The sequence below is a fragment of the Bos javanicus genome, chromosome 8 (genome assembly GCF_032452875.1).
Source record: "Bos javanicus breed banteng chromosome 8, ARS-OSU_banteng_1.0, whole genome shotgun sequence".
In the NCBI taxonomy this organism is placed as follows: Eukaryota; Metazoa; Chordata; class Mammalia; order Artiodactyla; family Bovidae; genus Bos; species Bos javanicus.
Genome location: NC_083875.1, coordinates 99,569,674 through 99,589,690, shown reverse-complemented (window position 1 = coordinate 99,589,690; position 20,017 = coordinate 99,569,674). Strand labels below are relative to the sequence as shown.

Genomic DNA, 20,017 nt, shown 5'->3' with positions numbered 1-20,017 from the left:
CTTTGCTAGATCTATGCTTTTCCACTAAACCATCTCAAGTTGATTACATTTACATATTTGTTACTTGGAAAAGAAAAACTTCCTGCCTCCAGGTTAGCATTACTGATTATATTCACTTAATTAGATTTCACTTCTATGAAGTTAGTTAGAACCAAAATGACATTTAGGGGAATTGACTGACTCAGATATTCTCCTTCTCCCGGAATCAAACCAAAACTTCTAATAAATCACGAATGTATTTCTAGAAGGAGCCTGGAGAGCACATTAAAGCTCATAGACATCTAAGAAGTTGCTCAGTGGCTACTTGATTGTTAGGAGCTGAAATCGTAAAGATGATTAATACTTGAACTTAGGGAAATACCGGAAATTCTGAACATTTGGTAAATGTATCAGACATAATTATCATTACCAAAAATCTCTCTGCTAATTGTCTGCTGTGCAGTTTGTTTGTTTAGTAAAAGAACTAATCGGAGAAAAAGAAGAAATAGACCAACAAAAGCTGGTTTATAAAATAAAAACTACAAAATATGCAAAAATATACAGGGAGAGACATTGTTCTGCCTCTCTATTCACATTGCAAGCACATTTTAATTGATGATGCTGGCTGCAATTTGGCAAACTAACCATTCTCATGTTCCCCTATAGGACAACTCCACTATATACATACATATCTCCTCAAAAATATGCTTTAATTCAGTAATTCTGTTCCTGGGAATATTTAATAGTAAAAAATGGAAAACAGTTTAATCAAGAAGTGGAATAAAAGTTAAACTTTGAAAACTTATAGATTGTTGAGCTAGCTGAAATCGTGTATATAGAGAATATTTCAAGTATTTAAATGACACAGGAAACTAGACATTATATAATAAGTAGGAGAAACAGCCTTCAAAATTATGGTGATAGTTCCCAGAACACTTCTTGTGAGACATGAGATCCTCCATGGCCAAGTTAGCTTGAGAAGTGCTCTAATCAGAATTAAATAAGCGTATGCACTGCAGGTCTTGCCATGCTAGAGATTCATAGAATATAAGATGACTTACAGTATTACCTAAATTTCCTTGACCTTGAAACTTATTCTAAGCACCACCTAGTATAGTTTTTTCCAGAATACTTGGGTTCCATAGAACATAATATAGGAAGTGCTAATATATGTTGTCTCGTTTTTTGTTTCTAAAAAAATAATGTATCTGTGTGTTATGTGTAGTTACACATACGATTACATACATTTGTATACATGTGTGCATAAAAAACAGATAAAATAGATGAAAAGGGATATCTCAGGTTTTTTGTTTATATTAGTCTGAATTTTTCAAATTTTCTGCAAAAAATCACTTCCAACACTAAAAAAAAAAAAACCTTGAGAATTCCCACAAAGTTAACAAAAACCACTGGCGAATATTGTTTCACACTCTAGTTTGAAGTGGCAGATACAGTTGTATAGAAAAGAGAACTCAAAAGGGCAGGAGGAAACTTTGAGAAGGAATAGATGTGTCTTGGGGCTTCCCTGGTGGCCCAGCTAGTAAAGAGCCCATCTGCTAATGCAGGAGACAAGATTCGGGTTCCATCCCTGGATCAGGAAGATCCCCTGGAGAAGGAAATGGCAACCCACTCCAGTGTTCTTTCCTGGAAAATTCCATGGACAGAGGAGCCTGCAGGCTACAGTCCATAGGGTTGCAAGAGTCAGACACGACTTAGCGCTATCTTTCTTTTTCAAAGAGAAAAGCTCAAGCATTAGAGTCAGATCTGAGTTCAGCCTCTCGTTTGTAATCTTGAGCCAAGCTTTTCATCTGTGCCTCTTGCTTGCAAAATAAGAACACTATTAAATACCTTTCCTAGAGCTGTTGTTGACATGACATCAGGTACAGTACAAATGTGTCTAATATGTGCTTCTAGATATGCAGTGAGGGTTTTAACAATTTTTGCTAGTGATTGCATGCATAGGGTAATACCTCTTTAAAGGAATACTTAATTGAAGTTTACTATGTATTGAAATAAATGTTTTTACTGTGGAGGTATACTTCTCAAATGATGAATGAAAATGCTCTTGTTCTTGGCAAAGAACGTGGTTCACTCCATTAAATTGGAGGTAAATGTTTTTAGACTAATGTAAATGATTTCTATTTAATTTTTAGTCAGAACTCTTTTCTTTTTTCCTCTGCTCGCTTTTAGCTCTTGTCAAATAATTGTCATGAAGATGAAGTTTTACTTACTGTGATCCATTATCTGTGACTCACACTCCTTCCTATGACTTTTTTCCCCCAAGAGTCTCATGTTTAAAAAAAATCCATATATATTGAAGAATTTAGTCAGTTTCTCATGGGATTATAGAATTTCTTACTGGGAAGATTTTTCTCAATATATAAAACCACTATTAAATGTTAAGATTTGGCTGCCGTGAATGATAAACTTTACTGTTAGAGTATGTTTTCACACTCTTCGTAGCTGTTTTTTCCAATTTTTTTTTTTCACTTCCCTGTTTGTCATATAGCAACTCTATAGAAAGAAGCCTGGTTTGGCCATCACGTTTGCAAAGCTGCCTCAAAATCTAGACAAAAACCGATATAAAGATGTTCTGCCTTGTGAGTATCTGGCATGAATGCCTCCTCCCCCCACACACACTGAGATAATGTTTCCCTTTTTAAAACAGATTGTCTGGTATTCTGGAACGACTCTCAGTGTGTCTGTAAACACCACCGTCTTTATTGCAGCCATTTCAAACTCGGAACAGTTGGGGAATAGTGTTTATGCTAATGAGGCAAGGGCTGCAGATGGGCTGGGAACTGAACCCTTGTTTACTTGGGGTGGTAAAAATAACACTCCGAATAATCAGTAAATTTCTTTCTCCTCCACAGATGACACCACCCGGGTATTGTTGCAGGGAAACGAAGATTACATTAATGCGAGTTATGTGAACGTAAGTTAGAATTCCAGATCATGAGAAAAAGCACATTAATCGTTGTAACAAGCGTGACAGCGACATGCGCGGTGCTTTGCAGTCGGTGAACTGCTTTGCTATTCACGGTCTTGTCTCAGCACCACAGCAGCCATTGAGGGAAGGCAGGACAGTCTCATTATACGGAGAATGACACTAAGGTTCAGAGATGAAATCATCTGAAAAGTCGTAAAGCTAACAGCAGAGGAGACCAAAACTCAGCCTTCTGTCCTCAACTGCTGACCTTTAGGTGTTTTGTTTGGCCATTGGTACATTTGTAACTTTTTGTCTTTTTCCTCCCCATCTGATTACTACAAATAAAACCACCATAGCCCCAAAACAAAACGTCAACAGTTTCAACTTGTGGTGGGGAAAGTATTCATTTCACTCTGAAAATGCATCTTGGGCAACTTAGCCTCTCTGAACCTCAGCCTCTTCATCTAAACCAGGGCTCAGCACACTATTTCTGTAGAGGGCTACACCGTAAATATTTTGGTCTCTGCAAGCCAAGGGACAAAATTGAGAATATTAATTAGGTACTTATATATACCATTTCAAATGCAACCATGCAAAAATATCAAAAAAATACTGTTAGCTCGCAGTGCAGCATTTAAATTTGGCCCTCAGCTCACTGTTTATCTGATCTAAATAAACAGGACTTCTCAAATTCTCAGATTATAGCATGATGTCAGTAACTACCAGCAAGAATGGGTCTGATCAGTGATTCTACTCATTCCAAAGCATCTGTGAGATTCATTGACCCTCACTTTCAGCATTTCTGGTGTCCTGTGATTAGAGCACTGAAATGGTCGGGGCGGTAAGACCATGCACTCGGGTGGAGAGTGGCTAAGACCAGGGCTGAGAAAGCCATTAACCAAGCACCAACCAAGCCATGAATTAGGCACCTCCATTTACTATCCCCACCTAAGAATGAGTGAATCACTGTGCTGTTCCAAAGCTCAGCCAGTTCTGAGTGTTCTTTTACAGAAAACAGTTTAGGGACTTTGCTGGTGGTTTAGTGGTTGAGAGTCTGGCTTCCAATACAGGGGATGCGGGTTCAACCCCTGGTCGGGAAAGCAGGATCCCACATGCCAGCTAATAAGCCCACACACTCTAGATCCTGCATGCCATCACTAAGACCAGACCCAGCCAAATAAATACTTAAAAATTAAAAAAAAAAAAAAAAAGACTTAGTTTAGAAGTAAAAGCAGAGCAGGGTAGGAGAGGGATGACAGTTGCACTTGTTTTAACATTTTAACATTTATCAGTTTGGACAGTACCTATTGTGAGGTGGTGATGTGTTCAGGAACTTGACTCTGATAATCATTTCACAGTGTATATGTATATCAAACCATCATGTTGTATACCTTAAATATATACCTTTTTTATTTGTCATTTATACCTCAGTGAAGCTGGGGAGAAAAATTGATCAACTGAGTGGCACAGACATTGGCAGCCATGCAGAAAGCAAAGTGTAACAGTAGTTGGTGGCATAAGCCTATGTGGTTTATGCTTCAAAGAAAATATTTTGATAGAAAACCCTGCATAGGAAAAGTTGTGGGCATAAGGATTGGCATGCGTTGCTGAAAATGCAGATTCCCAATATTGATTATATTTAGGATACAGCAGAGAAGGTCATTTAAACTCTTTTCATCTTGTAGGTCCACTTCTGATTATCACCTATTGAATTTCACATAGTTTTATCCTGAGTAGCTAGCATTATTGTCAAACACCTTTGAAGCATTTTCTAAAGTAGCTTTTTCTTTGATTATTCTTATTGGCCAAACACTTGGTAGAACTGTTCTTCTGGTGTGCTGACAGTCACCAGCTCAAAGTGTGTGAGCTGCAGTTCCCTGTCCACCTTGTGGCAGTAACAGATTCTAATGCCTGAACCATCTCCTGCCAGATGGAAATTCCTGCTGCTCACCTTATGAACAAGTACATTGCCGCTCAGGGACCCCTGCCACATACCTGTGCGCAGTTCTGGCAAGTGGTCTGGGACCAGAAGTTATCACTCATCGTCATGTTGACGACTCTCACCGAGCGAGGCCGGGTAAGTGGCTTGACGTCCAGACAGGCGTGCGTCACTCTGTTCTCTGCTGGAACTCGAACTTCAGAGCTGGAAAAGGCCTTACTGAAATGTCACCCAGTTCAGCCCCCTTTGTGACCCGTGAATCTGTACACAGCTCCTGATGGACAGCTCCAGGGATGAGAAACTCAGCCCTTCTTCCCACTTGCTGGCCTTTCCGAGCTAAGCAGTAATCAGACAGCCCCTTCCATTCCTGCCTTGAATCTGTTACAGCAAGCTGGAAGGCGCTTCCCCTTGCCTCACCTGCCCCAGAACTCCTGGGTTAGCTGTGATCTCACCCACCCAGGACACGTGCTGATCCTCAGAAGAGCAGTGTAAGGGCCAGGTTCACAATGGAATACAAAGTAGGAGAAATTACCTCTGTCAGTCTCTGCTTGTGTTACAGCAAAACCTGATGCAAAAAAAAAAAAAAAAAGCTAAGAAGGGCTTAATTAGGAGAGCAATGGCAGCATGCCATGTTCAGCCTGACATGTGTGTTTCACGGGAACAGATCGCTGATCATGTAACTGAAGTCAGTGTGCAAGGAGTGCTGCGTAGCGTGGGTTCTCTAACTTCTGTCTGCATCTAGATATCTTCATGATGAAATGTTCATCCGGAAACATTCAAAAATCAAATATAAATTAATATTTAAGGGATCTGTGTGCCACTTCCTCCCAGGCCTGTCCTCAGTATATAGTTCAGAATGCCAGACAGATCTGTGCCAGAAGTCAAGAGTATAGAATTGGAATGGATCGTACGTGTGAGGAGATCAGTCTACACTCTCACCCCAAAGAGCAAAATTAGGATTCCTGCTAATTCTGGAGAGCCTTGTGGGTTCACCTAGGCTGTCCCAGGCAGATGGCTCCCCACCTTGGCTAAAACACTTCCAGGGTCCATCCGTGGGTTATTCAGCTCTGATTTTCCAAAAAAAAAAAAAAAAAAATCCCTCTTCCTAATGAACTGAAATCCACAGCGCTTTGAACCCCACCCCACCAGCTTCTCTTGCCTGGAAGACACAGTAGTAAGTGGCCCTTCTCTTGCATGCAATGCCCTTCCAGATATCTGAAGATAGCCTTGGACTGCCATTAAGTGGGTGGTCAGCAGAAATTGTCTGGTCTTTGTCTCAGTGTTGCTGTGGAATCAGTCTCCCCATTTTGTACTCATGCACTTGACTCCTGAGACCTACACTGAGGCATGTCGGTGGGGCTCTGGAGCCAGACTCTGTGGGCTCAGAACAGGTTCTTCTGGAGCAAGTTATAAATACTTGACCTGTCTGACCCCCAGCTTCCTTGTACGTAAGCTGCAGATAGTAGTGCCGTCTCAGAGGGTTTGTGGAGACGGAGACGATATATACGGAAGGCTTAGAGAGCTGTCTGTCACAGGTGTCTGGCAAACATTAGCTCTGTGTGTGTGTCCGTCGTTATCATCCCTGGGAGGATTTGCCATCAGATCTGGCCTTTTGTGTGCCTTCACGCTCCTCGGGCTTCCCAGCTGTCATCGTTCACCTCGGCCCTCACTCTCGGCTTCTTCTCACTCATAGTGTTGATCAGAATCTCTCCACATAAATCACTGTTTAAAAATATAAAGGCCCTCAAGAGACAACCAGAAGCTCCTCCTAGAACGCTGTGAGTCAGGGGCGTTGCAGACACTCTTCGGGGAGCAGTCGCCGCCTCTCCCAGCTCCGCTTCCAGCCCTGGCCGTGCCTGCATCTGGTTTACCTAGTTACTGTGAGAACTCGCAGAGGCTTTGCTGGAATCACAAGGCGGCAGGTCTGTGGCATCCCTTTGTCTGGGAGTCTTGCTTTTTGCCTGTTTTTAATTTTTGTTGATATTCTGTTTCTGTGTGCCTGTGTGTGGTTTTCTGATCTTGTTTTGGAAAGGCAGTGAAGTTACTGGGACCTTTTTGAACTCCAGGAGTGCCAGCTGGCTTGCAGTCCTATCTGCGCTCTCTGTGTTTCTGGATCACCTGCACCTGTCTTGTTCCCTGGTGTCCTGAGTAAGAGGGCAGACGCCAGGGCCACGCTTCCTGAGTTCATACTCCTGCTCTGTCACTCCCTACCTGTGCGGTTTCGGGAACTGGCAGAGCCTCTGCGTGACATGGAATGCGAATGACGCCTGTTGTGTATTCGGGAGGCTGCGCCTGCCAATGCAGGAGGCACGAGACGCAGGTTCGATCCCTGAGTCGGGAAGATCCCCCTGGAGGAGGGCATAGCAACCCACTCCAGTATTCTTGCCTGGAGAAGCCCATGGACAGAAGAGTCTGGCGGGCTACAGTCCGTGGGGTTGCAAAGAATCATACAGGACTGAAGCAACTGAGCACGCATGTCCACATTGTGCATTTGTGAGGCAATTGAATGAGTTAATGCAGTCAGCCTTCTTGGAAGAGTACTTGGCACACAATAAATACCATACAGATGTTGGCTAACAGTAACAGTAGTTTGGGTACCACCTTAATTGTTGCTGGGACTACATATATTTTCAGTTCAGTTCAGTTCAGTCACTCAGTCGTGTCCAACTCTTTGCGACTCCATGAATCGCAGCACGCCAGGCTTCCCTGTCCATCACCAACTCCCGGAGTTCACTCAGACTCACGTCCATCGAGTTGGTGATGCCATCCAGCCATCGTATCCTCTGTCGTCCCCTTCTCCTCCTGCCCCCAATCCCTCCCAGCATCAGAGTCTTTTCCAATGAGCCAACTCTTTGCATGAGGTGGCCAAAGTACTGGAGTTTCAGCTTTTACTGCAGTATTATTATTTTTCTTCAAATTGGCTCACCTTTCCTTGCTTTAAAAAATTTGCTTTGAAAGATATGTCTTAAATGGAAGCCCAATATCATTTGCCATAAAAGGGGGGTATGTGTAAAAATGCAAAAGCCACAAGACAATATATATATATATATATATATATATTTTTTTTTTTTTTTTTTTTTAGTTCTACCAGTTTATTGCTACCAACCCATGACCCTCCACCCTCATGCACACATGCTCAGTCATGTAACCCCATGGACTGCAGCCAGCCAGGCTCCTCTGTCCATGGACTTTTCCAGGCAAGAATACTGGAGTGGGTTGCCATTTCGTTCTCCACAAGACAATATTATTAAAGTCTAAATAAATATTCTTACCTTCCAGGCTCTTAACCCGAGGCCTGCTTGCCCACACCCTTGCTTGCTCTTTCCTAAAAAGAGAATTAAAGTACTAAGGTGATAATGTTAAAGCTATCCTAGGTCCAAATTGAGACACTCTTCACGGCACACATGGAAAAAAACAGGTTCCCACCATGTGGGTCTATGCAGTTTAATACTCCTAGTGAAGTGTGAAGTGAAGTCACTCAGTCGAGTCCAGCTCTTTGTGACCCCACGGCCTGTAGCTCACCAGGTTCCTCCATCCATGGCATTTTCCAGGAGAGAGTACTGAAGTGGGTTGCCGTTGCCTTCTCCAGGGGATCTTCCCTACCCAGGGATCGAACCTGGGTCTCCCGGATTGTAGGCAGATGCTTTACCGTCTGAGCCACCAGGGAGATTTGTTTAATACTCCTAACCTCCTACCAAATCCCACACTGCAGGCCTTAATCTGGGCCATTCTGGCATTTTATAGATGCAAGACATCATGTTTATGGCCTTGCTGTCGCCAGAATCTCCGCATATGAAACTGTGCTGTGTGTGCATGTCTGTTCTGTGACTCTGGCAGTGGGGGGAGGGGAGCTGAACACTCCAGGTTTTCTCAGAAACTACCCGTGGAGGTGCCGCTGCCCGAGCTCAGGAGGTCTTCAGCGATGGTGCACTTCCTCGGAGCCAAGACCTGAACCCACAGGGCAGCCGGGCGCTTTCTCCTCACCTGTGTTGGGCTGCTCTTTACCCTTCTCAGTTGTCTCGGCCCTTCCCAGCTGCAAGGCCATTGTTCTCCATGGAGTCAAGGGAGCTCCAGCAGGCGTGGCTGGTGACAGATCATCTGCCCTGATGGCAGCCCCTTCTTCCCTTCCTTCTGCCCACGCCAGCATGGGAGAAAAGGCCCTTTCTTTCATCCAGGAGGCCTCACTTCCTCCAGCTGCTCTCGAGAGTCCTGCCCCTCCTGCTCTGTCCTGATTGGAGTCCGCTCTGAACCTGAGCTCCTCCGAGGTCTCCTTGTGACCCGGGGCTGGGTGGGGGCGGGGGGTGGGGTGGGGTGTTTGTTTTCCAGCCCTTTCTTCCTAATCGAACCCCTTCCGGCTGGTTCCTTCAGGTTCCTGAGTTAGAGATCTGCATCTCCCGTGAGTCAGAGCATTCCATTCGCCATCTCTGGCCCCAGGAACTGACTTCTGTTGTTTATGGGTGGCTGGAAGCCTGTTCTTCTCAAATCCAGGCTACTATGTGTTTCCTGCCTCTCCTGTTACAGACTCTCAGCTGACCTGAGCCTTTTGTCCCGAGGTCCCTCATCGGGTCACCACCACTGTCCCTGAGTTCCTCCCGATTAGGAGTCAGTCCTCCCGGGCCAGCAGCTCTGTCCCCTGCTTTCCTGAGAGATGAGGCTCTCAGCGTGTCCCATTTGCTTTTTCCCCTGTTCTGCATTTAGCTGAGGGGCCTCCCGGTGGGCACGTGGCTGGTGGCATCTTCCTCTCCGCTCTGTACTGCTCTCACGTCAACTGCACGGAGCCTCCCCCAGAGGCTGAGGGTCTGGGAGGCACTCCCACCACAGGCTCGCTTTCATTGCCCTCTCCTTTTATTCCCACCCAAAACGTTTTCCATTGTGTTCTCTCTTCAGGTCCATTGTTTCCTCCAAGAGGAAACAGAGCTATAGAGAATGGTCTTTCCATTGAAACACACATCTACGTGTGCCCCACTTCCTATCTGTAGGACAGGACACAAGCAGATTCTGTCTCTGAGCCTCAGTTTACTCTTATGCAAAACAGAGGCAGTGACATTATCCACCTCATATGGTTGTTTTGAGGCCCAGATAAAATAATGTCCATAAAAAGCACCATTTAGTGCTTAGCATATACCGATCAAAAGAAAATAGGTATTGGAGACTTCCCTGGCGGTCCAGTGGTTAGGAATCCATGCTCCCCACAGCAGAAGGCATGCGTTCAATCCCTGGTCAAGGAACTAATATCCCACAAGCCTCAAGGCACAGCCAAAAAAAAAAAAAATAGTCATTAGCATCATCCCTTCCCATAGCAGCAGCGTTCATGGAGAAACTGGAGGTCAAAACAGTGAAGTATCTTGGCCAGGATGGCACAGTCAGTTAGTGGAACTTAATAACCAGGAGGGAAATTCAGAATGTCCACAAACTTCTTGCTCTTTCTTCTACACCCCCAAATGCTTTGAGATCCAAATCAACCTAAAATCTAGATTTGATTGAGAGGTAAAGAGAGTCCCGTTCTGGTCAGATTCACTGGGAGTCTCTAGAAATAGAGATATTTGTGGTTCAGCCCTGAATGGGCTCATCATTTCAGACAGAAGCTTCCCATCAGCTGTCCTGTGGGCAGGACACCAGGAAGCCTGCAGCAGAGAGCCAAACCCCTTGTGCAGAGGAGGAGGTGGGCACAGACCTGGTGGGCATCCACTCTGCCTCGGGTTCTACAGACAGCTTTCCTTTGTGTCTGAGAGGAGTTGGGAAGTGGTCAAGAACCAAAACCCTCAGGTTTAACATTTACAAGTATATTCTTAGCTCCACCTTCCCAGCAGCATGCTTTAATTCCAAACATTGACTGTGATGTTTGAAAATAAAAATAGGAAAGCTCTTTCAAATTTTTGTGCATCTGGGGGTTTATACCCCCTCTTCACTTTAAGTAAGCATAATTTTTACCCAAGTCGATGCAGCTGTAGGCTTGGAGAGAAAAAAATTTTTTTGAACGAGTCAGAATTTGACTGATGGATCGATGATGGGACAGGCAGCTTGACCTTGAACTTTGCTTTGAGGCCAGAGGCAGGAGCGAGACTGCTAGGAAGAGGATGCAGAATTTAGGAAGTGAAAGTGAAAAGTCCGTCAGTTGTGTCCGACTCTTTGCGACCCCGTGGACTGTAGCCCACCAGGCTGTGCTGTCCATGGAATTCTCCAGGCCAGGATACTGGAGTCCATAGCTGTTCCCCTCTCCAGGGGATCTTCCCAACCCAGGGATCGAACCCAGGTCTACCACGTTGCAGGCAAATTCTTTACTGTTTTAGCCACCAGGGAAGTTTCTAATACCTCTCCACTGGATCTTCCTGACCCAGGAATCGAACCAAAGTCTCTTACATTGCAGGCAGATTGTTTACCAGCCAAGCTATCAGGGAAGCCCTAGGGTTTGGTAGGGGGAAGAAGAGACTGGGGAGAGGGGTGGGGGCAGGGGCAGTCCTCCTGTGGGAGGACTCACTGAGTCCCACTGAGCCCGGGTTCCTCCTCTGCCGTCTGCTGAGCGTCGGCTCCGTATGAGTCGTCTGTGAAAGCGCTCACGGGACTGTAACAACAGTGATGGCGGCGGCCGCTGACTGTCCCCGCCTCCCCCGCAGTGAGCCGGGCACTGCACACCATCACCTCCAGCCTCTGTCACCATCTGGGAAACAGGTGCCGTCCTGTCTTTCAGGTGAAGAATGCGGAAGTCAGAGAGGTTAAGTAGTAGCAGGTTTGAGGTCACGGGGCTCACAGAGGAGGAGAGAATAATCCTAATGGAGTTCTGTCTGGCTCTCAAATGTACACTCTTATCGGCCGTGCCTCGAGGCCTTCCTCCTCAAGGGGGTAAGGAGTGGACGATGAAGGACGGATGAGGTAAAAGGGGGAGTTGAGAGCAGGGAAGGGGCAGAGGCCTTGCAGTGGGGGAGGGTGGGGAGCAGAGGTCGCTCCTAAGTCAAGGCCTCTCACGTCTGTCTGAGGCTCTCCTGCCCTTCCAGCAGTTGGACCTGGTGATGAGGAAAGTCAGTGCGTTCCTCCTGGAGCTCCAGCCGGGGTGAGAGCTGTGGCCTGGCCCCTGGCAGGCTGACCGCGCCCTTCCTCCTGAACAGTACAGCACAGATGCAGGGCAGAGCGGCCTCTCCCGTGTTTCGTTCCCCGCCAGCAGCTCTCAGAGCATTTAGTACGAGTGAGAGAGTTGTAGCCCAGTGTCCGACCCGTCTGTCCGGTTAACCACTCACGAGCACCCCCATAGCCCAGACTAACTCCTGCCCTGCGATTCCCTTGCAGACCAAATGTCACCAGTACTGGCCTGATCCCCCTGATGTCATGGAACACGGCAGCTTTCACATCCGCTGTCAGTCAGAGGACTGCACCATCGCGTACGTGTTCCGGGAAATGCTGGTCACCAACACCGAGGTGAGCGGGGCCCATGTGGCAGGGGCTGTGGGGGGGACCCGGGAAGGCGCGAGTTAAAGGCTGGTGCTAAATCAGCGTCCACCGTAGGCCCGGGGAGGCCTCTACTTCTGGGTCAGTCTGGGTTTTCAGCCGGTGAGCATTTCAGTAGATGTGCAAGGTTGCCTGGAAAAGAGCCAGCATCTGTGTTCACAGCAGCGTATTCACAACAGCCCACGGGGGAAACAGCCCAGGTGTCCACCGACAGATAAACAGAACGTGGTATATTCATACCGTGGAATCCTAGTCCCCCCACAAAGAAGGAGATTCTAACCCATGCTGCAGCATGGCTGAACCTGGAAGACGTTGTAATGAGTGGAAGAAGCCAGACAAAAAAGGACAAATACCATGTGACTCCTGGAGTAGTCATTTCAGAGACAGAAGTAGGATGGCGGTTGCCAGGGCTGCAAGGCTGTGGGACGAAGAGTTAGTGTTTAATGGGCATGCTGTTTCAGTTTGGGAAGCTGAAAAGCTCCTAGGAAGAGTGGTGAGGGTTGCACAACTTTGCCAATGTACTTAATGCCACTGAACTATGCAGTTAATAATGTTTAAAATGGTAGACTTCTTGTTATGTATATTTTGCCCATTAAAAAAAAAAAAAGCCAACGTGGGTGGCCTTGACAGCAAGTACCATGGGAGCAACCAGGAAGAGATGGCTGTGGGCAGAAGTGGTGGAGAGCCATCGGGCAGGAGGTGGCCTCCGCAGAGTCCTAGAGACAGGGCGGGCCTGGGAGCATCGGGGAGGCAGCGGGGTGGGAGTGGGCAGGGCGCATGGCCGGGAGATCCCCAGTGGGCAGAAGAGCGTCCAGAGACAGGAGCTCGCTGGCTGGAGGCTGGGAGGGGGCCGGGGTCCTCCTGCCCACCAGTCCAGATAGACTCAGCGAGGCTCCCCTGCCCCTTCGCAGACGGGGGAGGAACACACAGTGACCCATCTCCAGTACGTGGCCTGGCCAGACCACGGTGTCCCTGATGACTCCTCAGACTTTCTGGAATTTGTGAACTACGTGCGGTCCCTGAGAGTGGACGGTGAGCCTGTCCTGGTTCACTGCAGGTACTGTGGCTTGTTGACCTGGTTTTACCAATACTCATACTCCTTGGGCGAGGCCTGGAGACAGTTGGCAGGCATCAAACCCACCTACATCCCACAAGACTCACTATGCACTTACAAGGCTCTGGTTGCTTTCTGTCTTCACTCTGTCCAAAGATTTGGACAAATTCTGACTGCACCCTAGAACTGGACAACAGAGTCCCTACCTCGTCTTTCCCTCTGTTCCTGTGGTAGATGTGCAGGAGATGGGGGTGGAGTTTGCACAGAAAGATGGGTTTCTTCCCATTGGTTTTATAAGCCTCTGGCCTGTTTGGGAGCACGCCCTGAGCATGTGTTCCATGTCCTTTGAAGGTCAGGGAGGAGAACTCCATCTGAGTAAAATGGGAACTGGCGAGGAGCTGAGCTGGGCTGTGCAGAAATGCTGTCTGAGCAAATTCTGCCTCTGCTTCTCTTTCCCCAGTGCTGGGATAGGTCGAACCGGTGTCTTGGTCACCATGGAAACAGCCATGTGCATGATCGAGAGGAACCTGCCTGTTTACCCACTGGATATTGTTCGGAAAATGCGAGACCAGCGCGCCATGATGGTGCAGACATCAGTGAGTAGAAATCTAACAATAAAAATACTAACAATGGCCAGGCCTGTACAAAGGGCTTTGCAAGTCAAGAGACCAAGGCCCCAGGGGACTGAGTCACTCGCCCATGGTCACAGAGCTCGTCAGGGGCCGAGCAGTTCCAACGCCCATCCCATCTGGCCTCTGCGGCTTGCTGCCCTCCACTTCTCCTGCCGCAGTTTGTTTCCTGGCAGCCGCTTGCTCCCTGCCGACCAGGGAGTAGCCCTGACTGCACTCTGCACTGTCAAGCCACTGACCAATCATCACCTTTCTGTCAGAAGTAAGCAGGGGTCACCTGAGGGTTTCACCCCACCCACCTAGACGTTTCACAGGGCCCCACTCTCTCCCACTCTGGGCTGTCTTCCCCTTGGTACCCAGAGCTGCCGGTGTCCTCAAGAGGAAATAATCTGGGGACTTCTTTGGTGATCAGTGGTTACGATTCTACCTTCCAGTAGATGTAAGTTCAATCCCTGGCTAGGAAATTAAGATCTAGGTGCCTCATGGTGCAGGCCAAAAAAAGAGGAAATATTCTGGTTTCCCCTAGATCTACAAGAGGGGCAGGGGGCTCTGGGGAAGTGCACGATTCACTCTTCCCCATGTACAGGGCCACCTTTGAATAGTCCCTTAACCTCTCTAAGCCTCAGTGTCCCCATCTGCAAAATAAAGACCACCCCCTATTCATTCATTCATCCCTTCAACAGATAGTGCACCAACAGGAGAGGCCTGAGCTTTTATCCAGCAGGACTGGCTCAGTTGACTGTGAATCTCAGCAGCAGTGGGAGAAGTCCAAGAGGAGCCTGAGAATTCAGGAAGAGTTTCTGAAGCTGACTTGGAAAGGCAGGGCTTTCTAGAGGAAAGGCCTCCAGAACACCCCACACACCCCCACACCTACCCACCCCACCCCTGATGGATGAGGAGGAGTTAGCAGAGCAGAGAGCGGGACTTGCACACAGCTCTGTGTCCTCACAGGCTCATGGCCTACGTTCGTAAGATTTCTCTAATGATTATGAGCTCTTGTTTTTTTTTTTTTTATTATTATTATTTTTTTTACATTTCTTTACAGTGTTGTGTGAGTTTCTGCTGTACAGTAATGTGAATCGGCTATAAGTAGACAGATATCCCCTCCCTCCCACTTACCCATCCATCCCAACCCCACTGGGTCATCACAGGAGCTCTTGTTTTAAATTCACATGCACTCCTGGGTGGCCCTAGTGGTAAAGAACCCACCTGCCAATGCAGGAGATGGAAGAGACGCAGGTTCAGTCCCTGGGTCGGGAAGATCCCCTGGAGAAGGGCATGGCAACCCACTCCAGTATTCTCGCCTGAAGAATCCCTTCTATGAGAAGCCTTTCGGGCTACAGTCCATGGGGTTGCAAGGAGTCGGATACGACTGAAGCGACTTAGTGTGCACGCACCCAAGAAATCTGGTTAAGAAAAGAAAAAAGTTGTTAAGACTATTCTCTGCCCAGTTTTGTGGTATGGAGGACCTCATTGTTAGTTTAAAAAAAAACTGTTTCAAGTGTATCTTCTGGACACATTTTCCTAGCTGGGGCAGCTCAGTCTGAGGCTTTCCTTCACCCTGAACACATCCCTCAAATAAGTCTCAGGGGTTTGTTAATGAAAAGAACCGTATCCTGCAGAGCGACTTCCAGTGGCTGTCCTTTCAAAAAGACAAAGTCCAGACCCCTGACCCCAGTGCGGGGGTCCCCCACAGTGAGGTCCCAGCCCACCTGTGCAGCCTCCCTCCAGTGCCCCCACACCCAAGAGTTCCAGGCCGGGACCATGATCCCTGACCCTGCTCCTCTGAGCGAGCATCTTTGTCAGAGTGGCACGCTGGTGCATCTGCTGGAAGGGCCACCCTGCAGCGACCTTTGTCCCTTCTGGACTTCCCCAGACTGCTGGTCCCCCTCCGCCGAGTTGCCCAGCCCTCCCTGGGAGCTACCCCAGCCCTTGTCACACAGAACAGTGAACTCACAGGTGTGTCCAGTCCACTCTGTGCCCCTGGATGTAACCCAGGGCCGGGCCCAACTTGAGCTGGAGCTCAGGGTGTTTATAAATGAGGTGAAAGAATAACTGTGTCTGGGGTGAGAGGCTGTGTTTATGGAGCTGCTGGCTTGACGGGCTTTCATGTCCTCCCCAGAGCCAGTACAAGTTCGTGTGTGAAGCGATCCTTCGCGTTTATGAAGAAGGCTTAGTCCAGATGCTGGATCCCAGTTAAGACTGCTGTGAAGACGTTCATTCCTCTTTCCCCGGGGCATCCTCCTTCTCTCTGGAAGCGGCAAGAGGAACCAGTAGGCTGTGGGAAAGGAGTGAGCACATTTGACCCAGGCACTTTAAATTTCTATTAAAAAAAAAAGGTATCGTGTACATAAGAACTGTGTAGGTAACGCATGCGGTTATAGCATCATACAGGCCCGCGCCTGCTCTGGACAGAACTAAGCAGAAGGGGAGCTCAGTCTGGGGCCTGTCCTAATGCCTTCCTCTCTCTCCATCTCCATATTCCTGTAAACCATCCTTGGGCAGTTGGGAGAGGACACCAGCCATGCTGTGGGCCTCCCAGAAGCAAGATGATGTGGCTGTTCAGAGTTACTTGGATGCGTTGTGTGTCTAGGACTAAGAGCTGAGCTTTCCGTGGGTCTGGGCGGAGCTGAAACAGTGTTCACCAGCCCCAGTGATGCTCGGGGGACCCCATGAAAGTACTGAGTGGCAGGGGATGGGGTGCCAGGCAGAGGACGAGCAGTGCCTTTGTGCCCTCCCTTCCTTTGTCCAGTCTCCCTGCCACGTCTGCCATTGGCGTTTCTGAGAATCGTGTCCACGTGCCCTGCCTCCTCCCTGCATTAGTGACCCTCCTCAGGTTCCCACCAGTGCCTGAACCGGACGAGCAGTGCAGGTTTCAGGTGAGTCTCCAGTTGAGACCCTGAGAGAGGACTCCCGGTGTCGCCCCGCGTGTTAGCTTTCGGAGCAGGCGCCTCTTGTGCCTGCCTCCCTCTCCCTCCTGCTGCACACCCAGCGCCCAGGACTGGAATCATCCACTACTGAATCTAATACATGGATTGCTGCTACTTTGAGCTATTACACTTGAACCATTACGATTTTCCTGAGGGGAGATGGGATGTCATCTAAATATTCAGAATCTTTGGCCCTTCTGAGGAAAGATCTAGATGTTGAACCATGGGAAACCCAGCTTCGAGAGGGTTGCCTTTGGATGTGTGTGTGTGTGTTGTGTTGTGTGTGTGTGCCCACGGGTGAGTGTCTCTCAGGATTCCTAACTTGATTCAAATTACAGTTGAGTTTATATAAATGAGTCTCTGTATAGAAGAACAAACGTGTGCATTCACTCTTAGTCACAATGGTCTCCGTTTCATTTCAAAGGAGAGGATCAGACTATCTGAATATAAACACAATTTGATGTTAATTTATTCTAAGTACACCAAGATTTTGATTGTCCTAAAGAATTCTGCCTTTGTTAATACTGTGTTAATTTTTTTTTTTAATTTGTGCCAGGATTGTAGCAAATTATTATTTAAGGAAAATAAATTACGTGAAAATTCGAACATGGTATTTTGAAATAGTGGTTTTATGTATCCAGAAAAAGCAGCTAACTAAGTATCCAGTTTCTTGACGGGATTTATAGAAAAAGGATGGTTCCATGTTACAGCACACTGAAATGAGGCCGTTTTGATGTTTAGCAAACTCCAGACCAACTGAGCAAAAACGTTTCCTGGTCACAAGATGGGTAAAGACCTTTACGTAGGGGCCAGGTTTCTAAAGTTCTTTGTCTCCAGATCTAGCATATTTACTGCATTCTTTCCATCTTTTCCCCACTGACATTTTACTGTTAAATGACAAGGGTTGGGGGAGCTGTGTACAGTGTCATAACCCACTCTGGGCAACAGGAGATGACGAAGCCCCAGCCTTGTCAGCATGGTGCCAGGCTAGCTGAGTGTAGCAGCAAGGCTTGGAGCTAAGGGCTGGGAGATCTAGTTTCTGATTCCACTCAACAGCTAGCCGTGGGCCTAGTCACCTGAAAGCTTTACCTCCATTTTCTCATCTGTAAAGTAGGCGAACTAGATAATACTGAGGACTCTAGGTCAAATACGAGGATTGAATGAGATCACGCTGTTAAAGTTTTCATCAGCTGGAATCTGACTCTGCTCTGGATGCATTACTTGGAAAAATTAATTTATTAGTGACTAGCCCCCAAATCCATGAAACAGAAGTAGAATCACTGGGGTTTTTGTAAGAGGAAATCGCTTTTATTCTCAAGAGAACCAAGGGCACAAAGGAATATCGTACAAGTACTTCTATTCAATCTGGACTCAGAAAATTCCATCAGCCAGGCACCAGAAAAGAAAAAAGCCTGAAGTAAATTAAAATGCCATCAGGATATTGAACAAATCATTGCCATTTGATTAAAAAAAAAAAAAAAAAAAGGCATCACCACCCTGTGTATAAAAAGCTTGCGAAGTTTAAATGAGTTTGGAGATTTGTGTTTGTGTGTGTGTGTTTTTTTTTTTAAAGAAACGCATTGTTTAATATGGTTGCAGAAATGCTGCCATTATTTTACATCAATTTCCCAAAAGTTTACCAAAGATTGCCACCAGCCTTTTTCTGCCACTGTGCAGGCCAGTAGTTCAGACTCAGCAGATGTGACCAGGAACAAAATCCATGCAATCCTGGGGAAGAACAAGACAAGACAAGAGAATTATCAAAAGGAGTAAAATGTGCAAGTACATATTATAGATGCTACTGATCAAATTGGGGAGTTCAAGATTTCGGCTTCACTACCTTATACACTTACACAATTGGACCTAAGAAGCCCTTTTCAGCTGTAAGTGATTTTATCCATCAAAATCAGGATAAATAGTTTGCCCAGGAAATTGGAGTATGCGTGGAGAAGACATTTACATCCTGCATTCTGGCGCTCTCGGAAGATCTAATTAGGCATCAGTGTGCAGACATCAGACAGGAGGTATCTCCTGATGTCACTCCTGAGAACCTGCGCTTGACGTTGTTTGACTTCCCAGAAGAGACTCAACTCAGTTCAGTTAGAGAACAAACTTGGGCTGGTCTTCAGTTCCTACCACAGTAATTTCATTTTTCACTTTGCTTTGAGACGAGCATAGAGGCTGTTGCTGCAGTTGCTGGTTGACGTTTTTTTGTTCCTCACAGAAGTTATGATAGAACCAGAGGCATCGAAGAGGCAGTGTCAATGGGGAGAGGCAGTTAGAGGCAGGATGTGGGTCCAGACTAGACTTAGACAAGACACGCCACGCTTGGCCCTCACTTTCCTCATCAGTAAAAGGGAGGTTGGGCTAGACTAGATGAGCCCTCAACGTCTACCATTCTGGGCGTCTGTCTTCCAGAGAATTGAGATTAATCCTAAGCCCAAGCCTCCAGTAAGCTACGAGAGAGAGATGTATCACATTTCTAGAACTTGTCTCCAAGAGCTGGTCCCTCATCTCTTGGCAAAGAGTCTGACTTTAGTCTGAGGAGCCAAGCAGGGGCTGGGGGCTGTCCAGCATCTCTGATAACTCACGTTCCATCTGGAACAACCAAGGGATTTGTGTTAAGCTGTGTCGTTTTGAAAAGTATCTTAATTGATCAGCAATATTTTGTCTGTAAATTTGGAATGTTTTTCATTCTGGCCTGTTCTTACAGTGACTCTGCTGAAATACAATTTGATCAATATAAAAACATTCAAGCTATGCAACACTGTTATTGTGTGTTGATACTTTTATTCTGATGTCTTGATTTTCTGGACATGTTTTCTCATTTTGTTTGCTTTTTTTTTTTTAAAGTAAATGTTAACCCTCTTGGAGGAGATTGCTCTGTGCCTGTCTCTACCTTCCCTCTGGTCAGAAGCATGACCACGGACAGCCTTGACCTGTGTGACAGGTTCTAGATCAGAATCAAGTTCAGCTATCATGACAACAGTAGTTTACACAAACGGGGAATCTCTTTGCCCACTATCGTGCAGGACTGCCAGGTGGGTCCATGATCCCTAGGGTCCCAGGTTCTTTCTGACTTGTTGCTCGGCCCTCCCCAGTATGCAGCCATCTACA

The 20,017-nt window shown here is 47.0% G+C and overlaps 1 protein-coding gene across 4 annotated transcripts in view; it reads left to right on the top strand.

Annotated features, from left to right (window-relative positions):
- The window catches only part of PTPN3 (protein tyrosine phosphatase non-receptor type 3), a 167,939-nt gene extending 148,274 nt beyond the window's left edge, over positions 1–19,665 (top strand). For all 4 annotated transcript variants that reach the window (XM_061426448.1, XM_061426447.1, XM_061426446.1 and 1 more), the window contains 7 exons: positions 2,489–2,579; positions 2,853–2,914; positions 4,839–4,985; positions 12,129–12,257; positions 13,199–13,344; positions 13,802–13,937; positions 16,093–19,665. In XM_061426448.1, coding sequence (XP_061282432.1) covers positions 2,489–2,579; positions 2,853–2,914; positions 4,839–4,985; positions 12,129–12,257; positions 13,199–13,344; positions 13,802–13,937; positions 16,093–16,170 — 789 coding nt within the window. In that variant the 3' untranslated portion in view covers positions 16,171–19,665. The remainder of the gene's footprint in view (positions 1–2,488; positions 2,580–2,852; positions 2,915–4,838; positions 4,986–12,128; positions 12,258–13,198; positions 13,345–13,801; positions 13,938–16,092) is intronic.
- Positions 19,666–20,017: the final 352 nt, after the last annotated feature.